The 22865-nt window shown below is 42.4% G+C and overlaps 1 protein-coding gene across 1 annotated transcript in view; it reads right to left on the bottom strand.

Annotated features, from left to right (window-relative positions):
- Positions 1-631: 631 nt before the first annotated feature.
- Positions 632-22865, bottom strand: part of LOC125424650 — a 34984-nt gene continuing 12750 nt past the window's right edge. Inside the window, exons 9-16 of the mRNA XM_048482098.1 lie at positions 20794-20945; positions 20410-20567; positions 17442-17610; positions 17058-17138; positions 14697-15699; positions 13368-13563; positions 2966-3132; positions 632-1827 (exon numbers count right to left, since the gene is read on the bottom strand). Coding sequence (XP_048338055.1) covers positions 1714-1827; positions 2966-3132; positions 13368-13563; positions 14697-15699; positions 17058-17138; positions 17442-17610; positions 20410-20567; positions 20794-20945 — 2040 coding nt within the window. The 3' untranslated portion in view covers positions 632-1713. The remainder of the gene's footprint in view (positions 1828-2965; positions 3133-13367; positions 13564-14696; positions 15700-17057; positions 17139-17441; positions 17611-20409; positions 20568-20793; positions 20946-22865) is intronic.

The following is a 22865-nucleotide window of genomic DNA, read 5'->3' as shown; positions in this document are numbered from 1 at the left end:
TCCATTTGAGTGGGGCCCCTGAAAACCTGTTCTCTATGTAGTAAGCCAGAATCTGGAACGTGAGCCTAAGTATGTTTACTGAGAAATTAATCCTAATTAGTTCCAAGGATTTTACGGTTGAGTTATGTGTGTGGAGCATGTCTGTATTTATACTGTATATCTTATGAAATGTTTTAATTGAGCTTCCATTTCCCTCATGGACCTGAGGGGAATGAAGTTATATATATAGGTATGCTTGTTTGCTGGTGCAAGGTAGCTCCCAGGCCCTGAATTCTGTCATTACTCCTCCAAAACCTTCAGTGAGCCTTTGCTCTGTTATGAAAGATTTCTGTTCCTTTGACTGTTCATCATGGCTGCATTCACAAAGCAGTAGCAGTCACTACCAGAGTGGGATATTTTATGTGGTACAAAGAGGGATCTGGTGTCTCTGCACTCATGATGGCCTCACCGGCTGCTCTTGCCCGAGCAACCATCAGAGGCAGGACTGTGATGAGCAATAACACAGCCTTGCCAACTGCTTACCTTTTCATTTGCTCCAGTACATAGCGTCGATAAGTACATTTTGCTGTGTTACACAGCCTGGTGTTTACTGTGCTGGACACCACAAGCATAAATATAATCAAATGCCAAAAAGAGTTTATGAATTTACTTTTGGGAGGGGAAGTGCAAAGTGGATAAACAGAGATTTACAGAAAGTAAAAGTGAATTAAAAAATGAGATAAGAATACATGGTAATTTGAACTAGCCATGCCTATGAGTATCTGACAAGCTGTCAGTAGCATGGCTGAACAAGTCTGGATTGTCTTCATCCCTCATTAGTTTTGTTCCATTTCCACCACATACACTTCCTGCTCACAGTTGCCACAAGCCAGTACATGTTTTGCCATAGCCCTTCTAAGGCAAAATCCAGATTATTAACTATACTACCCTTTTGCTGGCCAGTGAGGAGAAGAACATGAATGCCTGGCAGCTCCATTCGGGCCTGCCTAGACCACACAGGGTTGACTAGAAGGAGGAGGGCTTTATGGAATGAAGGGCAGTTGTAATTAGCAAGTGTGTCTGCCTATCTGCAGGCTATCCCAACTCAGACTGGAATCAAGCACAGCTGCACAATTAACCTCTAACATTGTTTCACTGCTGTGGTCTGGCGACAGCTTTCAGCTGTTCAAGAAATGACTTTCCTAAGGATAAAAGGGCCAGCAACTGCTAAGTGACTTTAATATGTTAGAGCAGGAAATCCTGGGGGAAGGGGGGGAGTGACTCTTCCCTGAAGGGAGAGCAAGCTGTTCTTTTGCAGCTCTGTGCTTCTTAGAACCACCCCTGTAACATTAGCAGTAGGGGCAGGAAGACGGCTCTGCCTCCTGGATGGCAGAAACTAATCATGATTCCATCAGCATAGACAATAACCCTGCTTGGTAAAGATTGGTAGCATTGAGGAGATCACCCAAAGGTCTTGAAATCTTGGCACTTAAAGGATCCTCAACAATTTCAGTCACATTTAAATGCTTTGCATTATAGCCCTGGCCAGTAGTAGGTATGTATTGAGTTCATCCCTTAGCTGTTCAGTTTATCCTTTTTTGTTCCTCTGCTAAATCAAGCTAGCATTTTCTCAAAGCATGATTGTAGAACACTCTGCAGACTGCTTCAAGCTGCCACTCGGTGTTAACAGCAAAGCCTCGGGATCTGTGCAATGATATCTTCCTTCTTCCTGCCTCAGATCAATGCTGGCACATTGGAAAGTGATGGCAACTGCAATCCACCCATCCTTTTCTTGTTTCCAAGCACAGAACTAGTTTTACTGGGGCTTATGCCTTCTTTGTTGATGTCCTAAAAAGAACAGGGGTTTCTGTATTAGCGTATTATTTTCTTTCAGTATGGTTATACTTGAATGTAACAAGACTTCAGGGAAATTTGTGTGCAGTTCCCTTCGCAAGATTGAGAAGTAGTTATCCTTCCTTTAATTCCTACTTCCACCCCCAGGAAGTTAGTCTATGGTATTACAATTAGGTTTTCTTGCCAGGTATCTTGGATCGCTTGCTAGTAATTGTAATCTGCAGAACTACAAACATCCACCAGATACAACTACTTCTGTGTACTGCAATAACCTTTTACTAGCTTTAATCCATACTGAAATAGTAACTTTACTGTAACAAAATCCCATCGAGTCTTAAATTGCTCTGCAGACAACCAGAAAGTTTTGGTAGTGAGTACATTATAAATGGCATCTAATATCCCCAAGTGCCTGTCTTAAATAATGCAAATAAGCAAAGCAGTTTCCAATTTTAGTGAATGATGTGGCTGCCATCTTGTTTCAATGCATTTTGCAAGCCAGCAAAATGACTACTCAAGTAATTGATTGTTGCCATGCTAATGTAACACACACATTAAACAAATCTGGGGAAAAAGAGAAGCCACAGGGACCTTTTGAACAGATGAGTTTTTCTTGTGACTAGTGTTGCATTTTAATTGTGTGTGTGTATGGCCCCTTCCGCACATGCCGAATAATGCACTTTCAATCCATTTTCACAATTGTTTGCAAGTGGATATTGCTATTCCACACAGTAAAATCCAGCTTCAAAGTGCATTAAAAGTGGATTGAAAGTGCATTATTCTGCATGTGCGGAAGGGTCTCTGTGTGTGTGTGTCTTTCAAGAAGCTTAGCTCTACTCATGATGGCCAATTGGCCATGCTGGCAGGGGCTGATGGGATTTGTAGCCCATGAACATCTGGAGAGCTTCAGGTTGCCGATCTCTGTAGTAGGCTATATCAATTCCTTGACATGGTTCTTCTGCTGATGATTAAGTGATTATTGAGGAAGATGTCTTTCCTAAACAGGCAGCAATGTGGGAGTTGCCCACAGGAACCCAAGGCTCTGGACAGGTTTTATACCTTACCTTTGCCCCTCAGGGCAGGATGAACTATTATATTCTAAGTGAATGTGAAGTATATGATACTACATACTGACCTGCTGCGTGAGGCCTCTGCTAATGGAGAAGGTGTAGGTAAAACCAGCCTGAGCCCTCTGGACATCCACCGGAGGCTGAAGTGGGGGAAGCTGGAGAATATGTGGTGGCCTCCATAGGCATTCAAACTTGGCCCGTCTCTTCTGGAGGAGCAGCTGATTTCTCAGCACTAAAGAGAGAAAGGGAGATGGTTTGATTCATCCTGGCTACTTCTGACCTCTTCGTATTGCTGATGGTGGTGTGGAAGGGGGCATATTTATGTGGCAGAACACACACATGCCTGTGTTCCACTATAACAGCTTTGTGCATCAGAGCAGGGTCTTAATGGTTCAATTTCAAGGCATTTGCTGTCACATACAAAGTCCTTCATGGCATAGGCAAGGGGGGGGGGGTTGCACTTTGCCCACTTTCACAAGCTGGGGGCTTCTCTAATCTGCAGTGCAGTGAGTTCTGAAGAGGGGGAAACACGTGCATAACTGAAAATCCAAGCCAAAGGGAATGTACACTCCATGTGAATAAGACCATAAGTGTATAAATGGCCTGAGAGAAAGATGGCAGTATAAATAAATAAGTAGCATCTTTGGTTAAAATCACCTTATCGTGTATTCTTAGGAAAGCCCTTGAAGATCCTCTGATGGTACTGGGTTAGTTGAACCAATGGCCTAGGTTTCATACCTTTTCCTATATCCACCTTTTACTTCTGAATAAAGGTGTGCATTTGCTGGCTAATTTTTAATGTAATTTTACTTAGCTAAAACAATGAGCAGGCAAAACAGGACCCTGACCAGAGAATTGGCACTTCAGAGGGCTGAGCTGTGGGCTATGGCCATAATGATTCTCAGTTCTTTCTGGAAAAAAATATAGCTGAAAAGAAGGCTGCTAATTTGATCAGGGAAGTGAGATAAGGGTGGGGCTTTTAACTCTTCCTGTCCTATACCAATTGCCCAATTTAAGATTGCCTCCCCCCATACACATACACTCTATTTGTTTTGAGGTTAAAAAAAATGCATAGGGCCGTGTGGAGAAAACGGCAGTTTCGGCTGGGCAATTTAGAGTGCGAAGTGAAATAGTTTTTCTCTCATTTAGCCAGCACCACCAGAAGTGCATTTCATACATTTAAAAAACTGGTCACAAATCTACTGTTCTGCACACAGCCCTGCCCTTATACTTAAGCCGTGGAAGGTTATTTGGTCATCAGCCTCCAGCCCAAGTACTGCTAACGGCTTGTTTCAGGCTCTTTGCTGTACAAAGTCACAAGTTCAACCCCGGGCATCTCCTGTTAAAAGGAGCAGGTAGTGGGCAATGTGAAAGAACTCTGCCTGAGAGCTGCTGCCAGGCCGAATAGACAAACTGAGCTTGATGGGTGGTTGGTCAGATTCTGTATGAAGCAGCTTCACATCTGTTCAAGGCCTAGCCTGAAGCCCTTGGCCATGCAGAAAAATAGCAGCTTTTTTGCACCAGCTGTTAACCACTGCAGTTTAGGCAGAACAAGCCTTGGAACCACAAGAAATAAGTGGAGGTCAAAGCCACATCCAGGTCCTAAGTTAGGAAGTTTCACATTGGCTTAATCAGAATTCCCCAAAGAACCCCAGCTAGGCTGCTGAAGCAGAAGCTGAAGACGGCTGATTTTGTTTTGTAAATACTGATCATCTCAGCACTAGCCATGCCCCTGTTAGGCCAAGGGCCTCAATTACAAGAAATGACAGCTGCTTTCTCTGCACCTAGGGCTCAGTGAAAGGCCTCCAGACCGTTACACAGTCAAAATAAGAAGCAGCTGCCATGGACATAGGTAAGGGGGGGGTTCTCGGGTTTGAACCCCCACATTCATGTCCAAAGCTCCGCCCACCTGTTTGTGGGTTTTAAAAACATTTTAGTGCTTTTTCGGTGTTTGGCCTGCAGGGGGCGCATTGTTTGGGCTAGCAGCACCAAACTTTCAGGGATTGTTTGGGGGACTCTCCTGATGACACTACCCAGGTTTGGTGAGGTTTGGGTCAGGGGGTGCAAAGTTATGGACTCCCAAAGGGGGTGCCCCCATCCTCCATTGTTTCCAATGGGAGCTAATAGAAGCTGGGGGCTACACCTTTGAAGGTCCATAGGTTTGGACCCCCTGAACCAAACTTCACCAAACCTGGGGTGTACTATCAGGAGAGTCTCTTATTGATACCACCCAGGTTTTATGAAGTTTGGTCCAGGGGGTCCAAAGCTATGGACTCCCAAAGGGAGTGCCCCATCCCCCATTGTTTCCAATGGGAGCTAATAGGAGGTGCGGGCTACACCTTTGAGAGTCCATAACTTTGGACCCCCTGAACCAAACTTCACCAAACCTGGGTGGCATCATTAGGAGAGACTCCTAAAGATACCCTGAAAGTTTGGTGCATCTAGCTCAGGGGTAGGGAACCTGCGTTTTCTCCAGGATGCTCAGGGAATGTCAACAATTCCCATCAAAGCTTCTATCAGCATGGCCAATTGGCCATGCTGGTAGGGGGCTGATGGGAATTGGACAGTTCCTGAACATCTGGGAGAGAGCCGCAGGTTCCCTACCCCTGAGCTTGCTAGCTTAACATTTGCCATCCCCTGCCATCCCCTGTATACCATCTTCACTGGTTGCCATTATTGGTATACCTAGTCCCCTCCCAGGAGTGTGGAGGTCTTTTCCCTGAGTTGCCATCTGTGGTTGTTTTTTATTGTTATGTTATTGTTATGTTGCTGCGGCTCCTTTGGTTTCTCCAAAAAGATCGCTAGTTTAGCAATTCATTGTTATGTTAATTATTCTGGTTTTAAATATTGTAATAACATTTTAATGGTTTTTATCTTTGTGCACTGCCCAGAGTACTTCAGGGATGGGCAGTATATTAAATGCAACAAGCAAGCAAGCAAGCAAGCAAGCAAGCAAGGAAGCAAACAAACTAATTTAAGGAGACCGCCTGCCCCCACCTGGAGGTTGGCAACCATATATATCCCTCAGAAACTGATAGATATGCTGAAATGTAAAGTCTTGCATTATATAAGTGAGATTTATTAATATTACTTATAAGATCAAGCTATATTGCTTGCCATGGGGTGACATTATTTACGAAATTTATATCTTGCCTTTCTGCCCTCACAAGGACCACCAAGGTGACTAACAATTTAAAACATGCATGAAAATATCACATTTTAAAACCACAATTTCCCCACACAAAACAAATGAAAATAGAATGACACAAAAACAACCATACAAAGACACAAAAACAACCATTAAAACATTGGCCAGGAAAGAGGGATCACTAAAGATTGATGGTAACTGCGAATGTGGCTCTCTGCAACCTCCATGGAGGAAGTACCACTAACTAGCCACAGTTATCCATGGTAGTTTTGTACGGAATACTAATAATGTGTGTAACATGTTGTTAATGAACCCAGTTCCCTCTGTTTGCCTTTGCACTAGAGATTTCACCCCTCCAGGAAGTGACTGCAAACAGTCTGGATTATTGTGGCTCCTTTGGTTTCTCCAAAAAGATCGCTAGTTTAGCAATTTTTGTAAAATCCAGGTTGAGGGAAATATAATGGGTTGAACTCATTTTGGGGAAGGGTCCTTGGCGAAGTGCCTCCTCAAAATGGAAGAAGTAGCTTCCTCAGCCCATTATAGTTTGGCTGTGTGGAAACCACTCATGTTCTGGTTATATTACGATTAGACAACTTGTTGGTATTTGTGCAAGTGTCTGTCACAATTCAGTTACTAAAGAGTTAACTGCCTGTATGTAAACAAGCTGCTGAGGTCACTGTTTTATGACCTGCTCTATTGATTAGTAATTGGTCAGTGAATTACCATTGCCTATGTGCCAGCAGGCACACAGACCTAAGGTTATAAAGTTAACTCTGTTTTATGTATTGTCGAAGGCTTGTTGTGGGTTTTCTGGGCTGTGGGGCCATGGTCTGGTAGATCTTGTTCCTAATATTTCACCTGCATCTGTCATGGCGAGGAAGAACTGCTGAATTTTATGGACCACCTTAACCGCATCCACCCAAACATCCAATTTACCATAGAAACTGAAAAAGAAGGAAAACTGCCTTTTTTAGATGTCTTGGACTTTCGCAAACCCAACCATCAATTGGGCCACACAGTATACAGAAAACCAACACACAGACCAGTATCTACAAAAACTCCAACCACCACCCACAACAAAAAAGGGGTATAATCAAAACTTTGACAGATCATGCAAACCTCACCTCCTCCCTGATGAAATCAATCATCCAGACTGGGCTCTGCAGGCTAATGGCTACTCTACAACAGAGATCCGAAGATCTTTAAGACCAAGAGAAACCCAGAGGACTGAGGAGAAACAGCCCCCAACAAGAAAAATATTTCTACCATACATCAAGGGAATCACAGATCAAATAGGGAATCTGATAAAAAACATAACCTACAAACAATCTTCAAACCTACCAGAAAAATACAGCAGATGCTTCGTTCAGCAAAGGACAAGAGACACCCATTTCTGCAGAAGTCTATTGCATACCCTGCAGCTGTGGAAAGGTCTGCATAGAAACTACAAAATACAGCATTCAGACTCATATTAAAGAGCATGAAAGACACAGTTGGCTTAACCATCCTGAAAAATCTGCAGTAGTAGAACATGCTCTAAACAAAACTGGACATAACATTTTATTTGAAAACACTGAAATTCTGGACAACTCGGATGGTTATTATGTCGGTCTGCACAGGGAGGCCATTGAAATCTACCAACCCCAAGACAAGTTCAACAAGAAGGAAGAGACTCTGAGAATTAACAAAACTTGTCTACCAGTACTTAAAAACACCAGAATCAAAGGCATGGTAGGTTCATGGACAATGAACTCCACCCAGACACAGGATTTGCATTCACTAATACTGTTGCTACTGCAGGGAATGCAAATGCGAATGCGAATGAACTGAAAACCCCACCCACAATACAATTCAGTCAACCACACCTTTGCATAGCAAGTCCCACCCAAACACTTACAGATTGGTTCCCCACTCTGGGACATGGACAATATATATCCCACTAAACATTCCTTTTTCACTGAACTCAGTGTGTAACAGACTTCTATCTGTGATACACTCAGAAGTGGGATCCAACCACTTCTCACCACTTCTCTAGAAGTGGTTGCTAATTTTTTCTGAGTGCCGAGAAGGGGTTACTAAAGCAACTTCCCTGACCAATTGGGACTGGAGGTGCGTTTGTGCGGTGGCGCCACTGTTTGAATCCCACCGCTATTGGAACCTGTTATTAAAATTTTTGGATCCCACCACTGGATACACTGATGTCAGCCACTGATGCAGGCAAAACGTTAAGAACAAGATCTATCAGACCACGGCCACACAGCCTGGAAAGCCCACAACAACCAGTTAACTCTGTTTTCTTTGTTTGAGTGTTCTTAATATGTTGCAGCAAGGAAGAGAGCCACGAGACTAGATAGCAAATAGTTACAAGATGTAGTCTTCTACTGTAAATATGTACAGAGAAGTATAGCATTTGTTGTTTTATCCCATGTAACCCTTCCCTAAGCTTGTAAATATTTTTATTCAAAAGCAACTCAAAGTATCTCTGACTACCTTTATTTTCCATTCCGCATCTCTGCTGAGTATCTCTTATAATATATTAAAAAACATGCACAACTGTAATACAATGTATGTATAGCCATCCTTGAAGGTCTCTTGGAAATTGTGACTAGTCCAAAGTGGAGTGGTTAAGGCATTAATGACAATCCTGTACAGGGAAGGTATGATGCCTGTTCTTAAAAATCTGGAGTATCTGAAGGGCTGTTTGCTGTGGAAGACTAGCTCCCGGTTCTTCTGTTAATTGAGTGGAGGTAGGTGATGACTCAAGGGAGGGCTTTTCACATGTTGGCACCACAACTCTTTGGAAACCAAGGAGATAAATGTTTTTTGAGGTACCGTTTGGTTCAAAATTATTCAGTGGTTGCCCATGTTCAGATTATTCTGATTTTTCTCATCTTTTATCTCTTCTGTGTTGGTCTGTTTTCCACTGCTATCTTTCTGTTTCTCTTTTGCTGTTGTATTGCAATTGTGAAATATGGGTAAAGTATTTTATGCTCTTTCTATTTTAATCTGCTTTATTTTGTTTTCTTTCTATCTGATGTTGAATGTTTATGTTTTTTTTAATTGAATTATTGATTCCTTGTACTTTTTTTGGAAAGGCAACATATAAAAATATTAAATTAAAGATTCCTGTGATTCCTCTCACACTATTTGAGTCTCATGAGAGTAGAGCTGGGAGTTCCTTAGATCTGGTCTGAACACAGTGACCTTCCATACAAGTATTCTCCAGTTGACCATTAGGGCGCAATAGAAAGAGCAATTAAAATTTGACTCTGGTGTCATTTACTGTAATAGGGATCTGGAATTGCTGTGATGTTGAGTAACCTTTCTGATTACGGGTTGTTTTTTTTAAAAAAAGATATCTTTATTACTTAAAAATAGATTTTTTCCCCTAACCCTTTGTTCTAAAGGGGAAAAAATGAATTTTTTGTGGAAAAACATATCACTGTGTTTAAAGCATGTCACTATGATTCATACAGTAGACTGCTTTTATCCCAGCTCAGGGAAATGTCTCTAGTTAAAGGATCCACTGTGGATGTAAGTCTCTGTTGTTTATTCTCTTTACTCAGCTTGTCTCGTTCTTGTTTTGGCTGTGTACTTTTGAAATATATTTTCAACATCAAATTTTTTTAAAGATTAAGCTTCTATCATACTGGAAAGAATTCTGGAAAAGCAAATTGCTCAGAAAAGAGTGGGACCAGACCAGTGATCAATATTATCCCAGATTTACACTGATACATTCCACTGATGGAGTACACTGAACTTGGAAGCGCTGAGGCTGTCACCTACTGGTAGTCTTCAGGACTGATTAGGCTGAAGTAGAATAAAGTGATTTTTCTTCCAGAAGAGTTGACATATGTCTGATCTCAGCACGTTTACTCCATAGTCAGAGCAATGGAATTGTGTAACTCTAAAGCAAACTTTTGGTCTATGTTATCTGCACTGAAAACATATATATTGAGTGGGTATTACACTGGAATAGGACCACCTTGTGAAGGAGCAAATTTCCTTTTGGCTAAAATACGTAGTGTGTGCATGGAAATACACACCCATCACTAGTGTGCCACTAGGTGAGGCATTCTCCAACATTTTCAGCCCCCTTGCTTCTTTGTCTCATCTACTTTCCCTGGTAACAGTAGTAAAATCTCTTTAGCTTAGCAACTTCTGTTTGATGGGGGGAGGTGCCCAAAACTCTAGCACAATGAACTGCTCATCACCTCACCTACATACCAACTGGCTGCACAGCACGGTTGCTGCTGGGGACAAGGGGGGCAGAGTAGATCCTTAGTTAACTTGAAAATCTACTTTGCCCCACCCAGTGACTGAGTTGCCACCAACTGTAAATACCTGTCCAGTAAACACTGCTTCTGTTGTGCATAAGCAAACAGGAGAGAAGGAGGGGACAGAGAAAGAGAGACAAAGAGAAAATGAGCAGCTAAAGTTTGTGGGAGTGCACAGGCTAATCCCATGAATTCCCACATAAGAAAGGCCCATCCACAGCTCAAGTGTCAGAAGCAGGTTAGTATAACTTCTTCCAGATAAAAGTGTGATTAAGAAATAAGCAGATGTGCTGGTGATTAATTTTCTACAGTTAACTTCATACTGGCATGTAGGGCTGGAATGGGGGCATGGCTGAAACAGCACATTCTTCTCATTTGTGTATCTGGGCTTTGATTTTCCCACAGCGGATATCCCATAGCAGGTACAGAGGCGTGCAGCTTGCACGTCTGATGTCTGCCTTTTCTTTAAAGTATTTTTCTTTTCAGGTTTATTTTCCTTGTGATTCAATTTTAATTTACCATTGCAAATTCTTGCAGTCTAAATGATATTTTTGAGGAGATACTATGGCATTGCCACCTTTATTGAAAGAAGGTTTGTTGAAATAGTTTATTGAAACAGACATTGACCAATTTTATTGGTAGAAAAATCATCTCAAAGGCGTTGCCTAGATCAAGAGAAAAGCATTTACCGGTAATGTCTGCATCATTGAAGAACTTTTTATGTGGGAGAGCTGTGTTTACATTTTTCTCTGTGACTGTAGGTTAATTGATCTCCCCCTTTTGTTCTCTTCCTCTATGACTATTAGGTTAATTGATCTCCCCCTTTTAATCATTGCACGCCACATTGAGTGATGTCTGGGTGCTTCAGGGTGGTGGATAATCCACCCCAAAACAGCATCACTTTCAATGTTGTTTAACTAGGGACCCCAGATTCTTCCTTTAAGGTGGATTGAAAAGGAGAATTTGGGCTTTCTAATTTAAACACCATTGACAGTGATGCTGTTTGGGGGTGGATTCCAGCATCACAGCGGCTGCCCGGGGGTGTGTGCAATACTCAGATTTTGCCCAAGCTCCATTTTCCCTCTATGCCTCTGCCCAGAGGGGAGTGGCAGGGTAGGGCAGGGCAGGGGATTCTGCCATCCCCGACCTCGGAGAGCTGCTTTTATAAGCACTAGGCCAGGGGCAGGGCTTGGGGAGGCGTGGCCATGCCCTAGGGGCGGGTGGGGGTGTGGCCCCACCCGCGAACCCCCCCCATAAAATATCTATACCTACGTCCCTGGCAGCTGCTAAGCCTGCAGTACACTTCCTTCCACCAGAAAGCAGAATAGGAAGACAGTAACCAAGAAGAAATATGGCTTACAATAACACCAGAGACTTGGAAAATCTGCTTTTTTACTTCCACTTTCAATTTTTGTAACATCTAGCCTGAAGAAGAATTCTGATGAGCTCAAAAGTTTAAACCATGTCATGTGTCATTTTGGTTACCAATAATAAAAGGTATTCAAGGATAGAGTCATCTGGACCAGCCAATTAATCCTGGGTAACTTGAGCTAATGCTTGGGGAAAGGACTGCAAGGAGAAGCAGTAAAAAGAATTACAGAGTCTTTAGGTAACTAGCGAAAGAAGTCAATAGGACTCCACCCAAGCAAGTGGCAACAATCTTTTCTCATATAAAACAGGCATCTACGCACAAAGCAATGCAAGAACACTGAGCAAGAAGCAGTATTTTTTTCTTCTTGCTATTGTCCCTCAGGGGAGTCAGCAAGCTTCGATCAAGGCTTTATAGGCTTAAATGTATCTAATTCTGCTGGAAAATTCAGAAGCCAAAGTGAGGCTAAGCAAGCGTTTAGATCCTCATGCACCTTGTTCATTTCTCAAAATCCCAATTTTTGCAAGAGCTCAGACTTTACAATCAGACCAGCATCCTACATCTTATCTGTTCTGTAGACCTGATCATAACATAGGATCATGGGAGTTCTTCCATATACCTGCTTCAAAAATTGGATGAAGAATGTAACCAGGGGTTGGATCCAATGATCTGCCAACAGAAGGTGCTGATCTATCCCTTTCCCCCCTTCCCCAGAAGCCTTTCACAATCCTCGGAAGGTTTATTCCCAGGGATGAAGAGTCCACATAGACTAGGCTACAGTGGGGAGGGGGTCAAATTTCACATTTTCTGGCAGGACCACTTTGGGAGGGGTTGAAGGAATCTGAAGTAGAGAAGCAGGGTGGGGAGGAAGTGTTTGACTGTTCCCTGACCAACTGCATCTCCATTCCAAATCACCCCTCCCTGAGTGGCTTCGGTGTGGGGAAAAAAAGGGTTGTTTGGTTCATATACATGTACTTAGGGTTTAACATGAAGTTAAAGTACAAGATTGATTTGCAAAGGAGGAGGAGGAGGAAGAGGAGTTTGAATTTATTCCCTGCCTTTCTCTCCTGTAAGGAGTGTCAAAGGGGCTTACAAATTCCTTTCCTTTCCTCTCCCCATAACAGAAACCTTGTGAGGTAGGTGGGGCTGAGTGAGTTCTAAAGAACTCTGACTACTCCAAGGTCACCACCAGGCTTAATGTGTAGGAGCAGGGAAGCAAATCCAGTTCACCAGATAAGAGTCTGCTGGTCATGTGGAGGAGTGGGGAATCAAACTCAGTTCTCCAGCTCGGAGTCCACCTGCTCTTAACCACTACACCATGCTGGCTCTCAATGTAATCCCTTGCCTGAAGGGAGAATTGTAGAAGAACCTCTCTTCTACTGATTTGGACATATGGCCCACCTTGCCTAGTGCCAGGCACTCTCACAGCAGCTCTTTTACAGGCCTTTTCTAGCTCTGCCACTAAAGGTCCTTAAGGTGGAGGTGCAGCAGACTGAACCTAAGCCCTGAGGGATGTTGTGCATGTGCACTAGCAGATTGCCCACAGAGCTGAAAGAACTGCAAACATTGCTGTTTTGCTACAAGGAATGTGTATGTTAATATACATGTACATTTTCTCTGCATGCTCCTTTGTTATTTTCTTTCCTTGAGTTGGGAAGAGGCAATAAACCCACCTGGAGTTTTCTGTGCACTTGCTGGGGAGAGCTTGAGCCAGCACTTTTGGAAGGCAGCCCAGTAGGGCAGCAAGATGTTGAAGATTGAATTCTTCAGCTCATCAAACAAGCTTGGAGGGGGCACAAGAATCTCCTTCTGGAGGGCCTTCTCAGCAGCCTGGATTGCTCTCTTCAGCCTCTGAGCATCCATTGCAACCTAAAAGGCAAGCTACAAACAGTCAGTATCCTGGATCTGTGAGTGCATCATACTACCCACAAGAATCACTGCTTTCTTCTCCCCCTCCCAACAGTGCATGATAAAACAGACACAATAATTGGAGGTCAAGCGTGTGCTTTGACTCACATTATTTTCATGCTCCTTTGGCCTCTAGTTGGGTGTAATCTGGTTTTCCAGCCCAAGTACTGAGAAACAGCTGCTGTGTTCAGGCAAGTGTTTCACCCGATGAAACAAAATAAATTGAGCCAAAATAAATTCTACTAGCAAGAGGCTGATAACTGCATTTATTTGTCTTGGAACTGACGTTCTGCTGGGAGTATGGACAAGCAGCGTACAATTAGTGAATCAGTTCCACCTTGCCTGAAAAAATGCTGGTGCAGAACTTCCTCCCTCTCTGTCCCATCTGGTTTTAGATCAGCAAGCATTTCGGTCCGAAACTGACTTCTCTCACAAGACTAAACATGGTTTGCTATAAAATTTTGATGGGTACTGACTGGATGGTGTATAACAGTCAAATTAATAACAACAACAACAACTCCAATGGTGATGGAGTGTATGTAAAAGAGAAGGACTAGTCTTCATGGCTCCAAAGACAAGCTTGAGAGCGTGGACAAGGCCTAGGAGCTCCTAGGTGTCAGGTTGGAAAATCTGTGCAAGTAGTCATGTGTTGGTTAGTCAGGTCAGAACTGGAGTTTCATTGAAGATAATATAAGTTTAAAACAAATGCATCCACTATCATGTAACTTCTCTTACAACTGATGATACACTGTTAGAGGTTTAACTCATAACAGTAGTCTTGCTTGATTAGGTCAAAGGTCTACATAGTCTGGCATCCTGTTTACAAAAATGACCAAATGCCTACCAAATCCATACTGAGTTCATGAAAATTTTTACTACTGGGCGTCAGGTGGAGTTATAAATCCTCCCAATTTATTCCTCTGGAAGTATATATAAAGAAGTATGTATGAGGAAGGGGAAAAAATATTAGCGTCTCTTCTTTGTTATCATGGATATTATTCGGTTGTGTTCAGAAGGCCTCTTTCTCCTGCTAGCCCTCAAAATGAATCTTTGCCACGGTGCTGTGCTCATTAGGCAAGGAGTGTGAACCATACCTGCAATCGGGGTTCAATCTGAGAAGCAAGGAAGCAATCACGTATCACCTCGATCTTTTTTTTCAGTAGAGCCAGGTCAGGCCAGGCGTGATGGGCGTTCTTGAATTTCTCTACCTCCAGAAGAAAATGCAGGCCACTCTCCAGCACAGGGGGACCATGCACCTGGAGGTGTTTGAGGAAATGGAGCACCTCCAAGGTGGGCCAGCCTTCTGCAGCACACCTCAAAGCCTGCCAAAAAGAGGCTTTGTCTTCCTTGGTAGGCTTAGCAGTGGCTGCTGAGCCATCCTTAGTTTTTCGCTTCCTTAAACTTCTGAGAGCCACTTTAGTAGCTATCAAGTGTAGAAACGGCTCCAGCTGACACCAGCGCTCCTCTGCAACTTGAGAGGGTTGCACTCCATGCTTCTTCAACCCCTCACTCACCTCCTCCCAAAACCTCTCAAAAGCAGGAGCAATGAATGAACGCAAGGCAATTCTGATTTCATTCCAGCTGCAGTCACTTATTTCTCCCTGGGCTACCTCTTCCTTTAGCCTCATCTTCAGGTCTTCTGGGAAACCAGCTCTCAATCCAACAGCCCCTAGCTTGTCCCAAGTATTTAGACGTTTCTGCGGTTCATCACAACAAACTTCTACTTCCTGCAGTAGTTTCAGAATCCGTTGCAGCTCCACATCCTGCATTTTTTTAGCTGCCTTTCTATAGACCTTTAACACAACCATGTTGCCAAGAAAGTCTAATGCATTTTCAGGGGTTGGTAACCATTCTCTGGTCTCATGGTCAGCACTGCCTACATGTTGAGATTTGGGGGTTGAGGCTCTTTCTTTGGTCTCATGGTCAGCACTGCCTACATGTTGAGATTTGGGGGTTGGGACTCTTTCTTTGGTCTCTTGGTCAGCACTGCCTGCACTTTGAGGATCAAGGACTGCCTTATTCCTTTGCCTTTTCCTGTGCAGCTTGCCGCCTGTTGTGTCATGAATCCAAGTATCCCGTCTCTGTTGCTTATTTATCCTGAAAGAAGTTAAGCAAAAATTACAAAGGATAAGTGTACTACTGAAATTTGACCCAGGAATCATGGTCCCACATTATTAGGATAAAAGACCTCCCTTCTAATGAAAAGTTAGCCATGAGTTCAACAAATAACACTTTACTCTCAGAGCATGTAGTAAATACTATACCCTAGTCAGTGGTGGGATTCAACAGGTTTGCACCAGTTAGGCAGAACCGGTTGTTAACATGGTGCTTGTAAACAACTGGTTGTTAAATTATTTGAATCCCACCACCAGAACCGGTTGTTAAATTATTTGAATCCTTCCACTGACCCTAGTGCTGTACAAATTAAATTTCAAAATAAATCATCCAACCATATAACTAGTTACACATAAGCAAAATCTACACCGATTGCAGGACTGAAGCACCATCCTAAGCAGAGTTACACACAAAATATTTTGGCAAGGACTGTGATGACACAACATAGAGGAAGGGGAAAAACATGAAAACCCTCCGAGCAGAGGCTAGAAATCCCATCTTCTTTCCCCAGAGATCCTTCCCAGGCTCCCTTTGCCTGCATATACCTCAGCAGATTCTGTGTATACATTTTAAATCCTTTCCTCCATGACCAAAAGCTTTCTTGGAAAGAAAAGTGAAATTCTCTGCTAGGCTGTATAGAAACCTTGCTCATAGCTTCGGTTACACTTTCAGTGCCATGAATATAATTTTTCATTTCCCTTTTGAAGGAAGCAAAGAGTGCAGACCTTACCTCTTTCATCCTGGTCTGGCGGCTTCACTCTCTTCTCCCAATTCTGTATAATACCATCTCTTACTTAAACAGAACTTAATAGTACTGCATTGGAAGTAGTTTTGGGCAAAATATAATTTTATCTGCAATATCTAACCCGCAACACCTGTTTTACAATTTTGGCAGTAGTGACTAGTCCTCAGTGACTGCTGCTAAGGTTCTAAACCTGATTAAGGAGAACATCTATCCTCGGTATGCAACCCAAGACCAAAGTGTTAGTGGAAATGGAGGAGTCAAGTCAATGCTGGAATCCAAGGTACTTGGGAGTGAAAGTGTCCACTACTCCCTGAAATTTAATAAAGGGTGCTTCAGCACTAATCCACACCCACCTCCTTCCAGGAACACTGCTTTACATGTCCTGGCTTTTGTTACCCATGCCACTGAATCAATATTGTAGATCATTTGTTGTTACTTGAGAAAAGTGGACTCCCACTGCCTTTTCCATCTGAGCCACATAACAAGTAATGGTACCAGTTTGTGGAAACAGCACAGAGTCCAGTAGAGCAGCAGAATTCACATCTCCAGTAATATAGCTCAGTGCCTAGTTTCCTAAGCCCTTCAGTGTCAGTACCTCTTATCTGTCTCCAGTTTTACTCTGCTGCTTTTGCTCCCAGTACTTTGGATATCAAAGCATGATGTTGGTACACAACACCTGCAAGAAAGAGAATTAGATCAATAAACAAATGAAAATATATTTTGCCAAGTTTTCCTATTCTTTCAAAAAGGTTATTATCACAAGTTCTCTCAGAACTGTCTTCAGTGAATAAAAATAATCTGTTTGTATCCATCCTCTCAGATTTCACTGGCATATGCCATTAACAGCTGGGGTGTTTAGGGTATGGTTGGTCTTGCCTTAGTGTTAAATATTGGACAACATGACCCTGGAAGCTCCATTAAGTTTCATTCAATTAGTTAATAGTCCAAAGAAGAACACCCGAGACATCTCAACACTTACTCTAGGAATGTTGTTACTTCATGACGAAGGTACTGGAGCCACACCTCTCCCAGAACAGCAAGCACATAGTGAGATAGTGGTTCAAAAGTGGAAGCTGTCAGGTCTCCACGGTCAAAGCAAAGCAGCCTCTCAAGAATCTGGATATATTCTGGCAGACTGGAACTAAGCCCTGGAGGGAAAGGAGAAACAAGCAAAAAGTTGGCAAAAGATGGCTGTTGGAATTCACCCAAAGAATTTTGTCTAAGCACCTGTTGCTCAACCTGACTAACTTATCTCTCGGGATGTGCCAAAAGGGTAAATTAATTCAGTGTATAAGAATCTTGATCCATTTCAAAATAAAAACAAGGAATACTTCCTTCACTCCCTGCTCCTAAACAAATGCAGCCAATCCTCTAGCAACTCCAATGTTATTAAGGGTTTTTTTCCCCTTGAAGATAATAGCACAAAACCATCATTATTTGTGGAATGCACTCTCCTTTTTGCTGTTCCACTATTTTCTCTGATCAGACAGACTCTACAAGTTTTTGTAGCACTTTCACAAATCAGCAACACCTGTTTGATCAGAGCCAACATCAGGACAGAAGTACAAATGGGACAAATTATATAATTCAAACCCAGTCTAAATCTCTAGATTTGCACCAAACTCAGCTCTGGAAAAGCTTTCCCCATTAACTGAACACAGTTGGAAAATCACTTATTGGGTATGTACAGGACAAACTCTCAGAGAGAAACTTACTTGGTAAAGCACTGTCAATATTATGAGTCTGCAATCAGATTTTTGGCCAGCAGAACAGAGAACTTATTTGAGTTAATGGTTTTATTACAATAAAGCATGACTCTTTTTATCATGCAAAAACTTGATAAATAGGTGTTAATTAATCCTAATAATACAGAAAAAAATGCAGGCAACAAAGATCTCCTAATGTATCCAAACCCAGCTAACACCGCCCAGAGCCTTTCAGGGGTGGACAGTATATGAAGATGAATGAATGAATGAATTAATTAATTAATTAATACAAAAAAATTAAGGCAAATCAAGGTTCAAGCTGCTTAGCAGCAAAATCTGGAAGCCCTGCCATAGACACTGCTCACCCAAGAGAGAGTCTTCTGTGACTGGAAGCCACTTGTGGATGGCTTGATTAGCCTCTTATATGACACATTTTACGAGAAGGTAACAGACAGGAATAGAAATGCATATTTCTAACTTTAATAGATCCTTGACCTCTGAATAAAACAACTGGTCTTTGACGGGACTATGAAGGTAAGTAACAGGTAGATTGGAATATACTTTGATAACTCTCATTTAAAATTCTCAATGCAAGGCTATAAAGTGAAAGTTGGAACTCATATGCAATTAAAAAACAATAAAAATGGTATTTCTTCAGCTACACTAAGAAACAAACAGGGTGGGAGATGGCCCTGTACTTTTCCTGACCAAATTTTGAACCTGACAGAGGTTAGGAAGCCCTGCCATGGTTTTGTCATCTCTGGCAGTGCCCCCGCTGATTTCATCTTGGGCACTGCCAGCCCCTCCCAGCCTTAAGGCCGGCCTTAAGACCAGGTGCCACTGATATGATGCTGCATACTGAACTTCAAACGTTTTTAGATGTTTTAATTAATGTATTGGGTTTTATTGCATTGTGAACCGCTTAGAGCCCTTTATGGATTAGGCGGTCTATAAAATCAGATGGATGGATGGATGGATGGATGGATGGATGGATGGATGGATGGATGGATGGATGGATGGATGGATGGATGGATGGATGGATGGATGGATGGATGGATGGATGGATGGATGGATGGATGGATGGATGGATGGATGGATGGATGGATGGATGGATGGATGGATGGATGGATGGATGGATGGATGGATATACATGCAATAACTTGCATACATATGATTAAAGTCATCATGAATATGAATAGGCAACAGGTACACTTGTCTTGAAAAATGATAGTCTGATCATATCACTTTTTTGCCATCAAGTCACAGCTGACTTATGATGACCCTGTAGGATTTTCAAGGTAAGAGATGTGGTTTGCCCTTGTCTGCCTCCTCCTCACATCCCTGGTATTCCTTGGAGGTCTCCCATTTGAATACTAGCCAAGGGCAGGACTGAGAGTGTATGATTGGCCTAAGGTTTCCATGGGGTGAGGTGGGATTTGAATCTGGGTTCCCCAAGTCCTAGGCTGACACTTCAGTCACTACACCATACTCACTCTGTCATACCACTTTACACTCTTCTAAAAACTATCACCTGTCTCCAGAACCACAAGACCGCAAGAGCAATTGAAAGGTTCCTCCTTCAAGAAGACAGGCTACTTTTCTTACATCTTTGCATCTCTGATTATGTGATGCTTAAAGTTTCTGAACTAAATGCACCTGGGAAATTGCTGGCTGAGTTCAGCATCATCCATCCATCTTGCCCTCACTCTTGAGGTACTAGAGATTTTTGTGCTCTTCTCCCTTTACTGCAATGCTTTATTTCAACATCTCTGGAAGGCTAGATCTGGATCCTACAGTCCACAAGGACACTGGTAGCAATCTAGAATTCTGCGCCAATGTGATTCAAATAATAAAACTAGATTAAATGGGTACACCATATATTAAAATGAAGTGATACAACTGTTTTTGCAAAACTCTGACTTGCTTGACAAAAGTTGATAATAATTTGGAGAATAGAAATATAATGTAGAGGAGAGGGATACAATGTACAACAGAAGGAAGAAAGAGACTACAAATGGGTTGTTGTAAAAATATCAAAATGATGCACAGAAGGCCTCTAAAACTACACTGAGGATTTAGTAGCAGGGATACAGGATTCTCTCTACAACCATAAATCAAGGACCTCTTTCCTAAGGAACCCAAAGCCCTGTGTGCTTATTTTAAAAGAAGTGTTGTGGATTTTCTCATTGTAAGGAGACTTGGATGACAATTCCCCATGCTCAGCATTCTGACAGAGCTCACCTGTGTTGCATTCAGCATTAGGTGCCAGAAATATGTGAAATATTTGCAAGGCAATACGATGGAGTTCAGGCTGGCTTGCCTGCTGCTCACATGCAGCCTCATATAACTTCAGTTTCCTCCACAGCAACAGGTTATGAACCTTATCAGGATCTTCAAACCTGAAGAGAAATCAGGGAAAGAACCTAACACATCTTGGAGGAGCATAATATTAAATAGTGAGTTGGAAAAATGCAACTAATAAAACCACGCATACAGGCAGCTTTTTGATTGAGCCAGGGCTGCAGTGGCCTCACAATCTAGTTTTTCTCCTTCCCAGCATCATAAACAGAAACAAAATTCAACCACCACAACATGACAAAGGAAGCTAAAGAGCACACAACTCACCGAGTCAAGTAATGAAGAAAACTGTTTCCATCCCCCAGATAACACATCAATACCTGGAGAAACCGGGTGGTCATCAGTATTTCAAAGGGGTCCAGTGGAAAGTTGGGCTCCCTGGTAGATCCAAATCTGCTCTTTCTTTTCTCCTTGGATAGCTGAACCCAGGTGGACAGATATCATAAGCAGTTAATAGCTAAATAATTATTCTGGACCTTGCTGTGAAATATAGTACAGCAGGTGACCAGATCAGGGTGCAAATTCTTTAAGGCCATTTTGAGGCTCATATCATAGCATAAAAAAGAATTTGACTTATTTAATAAGCCACATTTCACAAAACATAACACGTTAGCATCAAAGCTTCAGATAGACTGAAGAAAGGAAGAGGCTACTTAACACTGGTGGCCATTCCAAACTGATGGCCACTCCCAACACTGGTGGCCACTCCCCAATTGTTCCTGCACGGACAAAATGATACCTCAACCACATCCACAGGGAATCATAATTATTGTGTCTACCAGTTTCCTTCTTGAAACTCTCATTCTGGTCTTGCCACTGAATCTTTCTTGATGTGCACCAGGGAATTTTATCATCCATAAGAGAGGAACTGGGGGACATGCAGGTGGGATTGTCATTTTTACCCTCCTTTACAACTATAATTTCTTTCAGGGGGAAACAGAACATCATTTATTTCAAGAACATATATTTTCAGAGTTGTAAGAAGGATACTCAATTTCTGGAAGAAAGATGATCAGTTTAATGAAACAATTCACTGTTGTAAAATGGCTTCACCTCGTAGAGAGAAATAACCTAGATTATTATGGAACAGTTTCCCAACTGGTTCTGGTGGGTTTTCTGGGCTGTGTGGCTGTGGTCTGGTGGATCTTATTCCTAATGTTTCACCTGCATCTGTGGCTGGCATCTTCAGAGGTGTATCACAGAGTTTCCCAACTGTTTGCCCCCAGAGTCTGCAAATGTTGTTCTCAGTAATACAAACCACCCAATTTACAAAAAACCTTTTCTATTTAAGGTTCAGCAAGATTCATGTTTTTTTATCCCACCCTTCTTCCAAGACTTGGAGTAGCTATGTTAATTGTAACAGACCAACAGAGCTATCATTTTACAACTTACCTAGACTACCCATAAAGCTGATGAATCACTGTTGATATGAATGTGATTTTAACCCTAGCTGATGGAATCAGAGGAAGTTCATTGGTATCCATGTTCAAGCAAAATGGTTTCCCCCTTCTCCCCTCCAAACTGGGAAAAATATGATATTTTTACTTTTGTTTCTCAACACAAATCCTAACATTTCTGCACTGTGTAACACTAATGAAATTTAAATATATATTTTTGCTTCATTCTCATTCATTGAGCATAAGAAGTATGCATTCCATTGGAAAGAGAATACAGTTGATGAACTGCTGATCAGCAGCCAGAATCAACTTTTCTACTGCAGACCTCTTTTATTAGTTTACAGTCCAATCCCATTGGGGGGGGGCTGTTTGCCCCCTCCACAGTTGTATGGAGCACCCCTGCCAGCAGAGAGGGCAAAGACCCTGGCTTCTGGGCACCCCAAAGCTCTGCAGTGGCAAAACCCCGAAATGGGTGCCACCATGGAGCTATCCTAGCATCCAAGCAGATGCCAGAGCAGGGGAGTGAGTGGGGCATTCTTGAGGTGGAGCCAACTGTAATTGGCTTCCATCTAGTCTTTCAAGCCAGGGACGCTGCAGCCAGGGTCTCGGATTTACATCACCCAAAAGGATGGTGTAATTTCATTCAACCCTATGGAGGGCTGGGATTTCCAGGATGCTTGGGGAGTGTGTGTGTTGTTTTTGTTGCTTCCCTGAACCACCTGAAAGCTCTCTGTTCACAGTGTGGTAGCAGTGCCATCCCCAGCCACCAGAGACTCGTGGATTGGACTGCAAGTAATCCACACAGGCACTTCCTACCTTGAAAAGATATTCAGTCCCCTCAACCCAAAATTACAGGTGCATTCATCTGATTAAAGCATTAATGAGTAATTGTTTACCTTCTTTTAAAAAAATATATCATAGCCATTCTAAAAATAAACTGGT

The sequence above is a fragment of the Sphaerodactylus townsendi genome, linkage group LG01 (genome assembly GCF_021028975.2).
Source record: "Sphaerodactylus townsendi isolate TG3544 linkage group LG01, MPM_Stown_v2.3, whole genome shotgun sequence".
NCBI lineage: Eukaryota > Metazoa > Chordata > Lepidosauria > Squamata > Sphaerodactylidae > Sphaerodactylus > Sphaerodactylus townsendi.
This window is presented reverse-complemented; position numbering and strand designations above follow the sequence as displayed.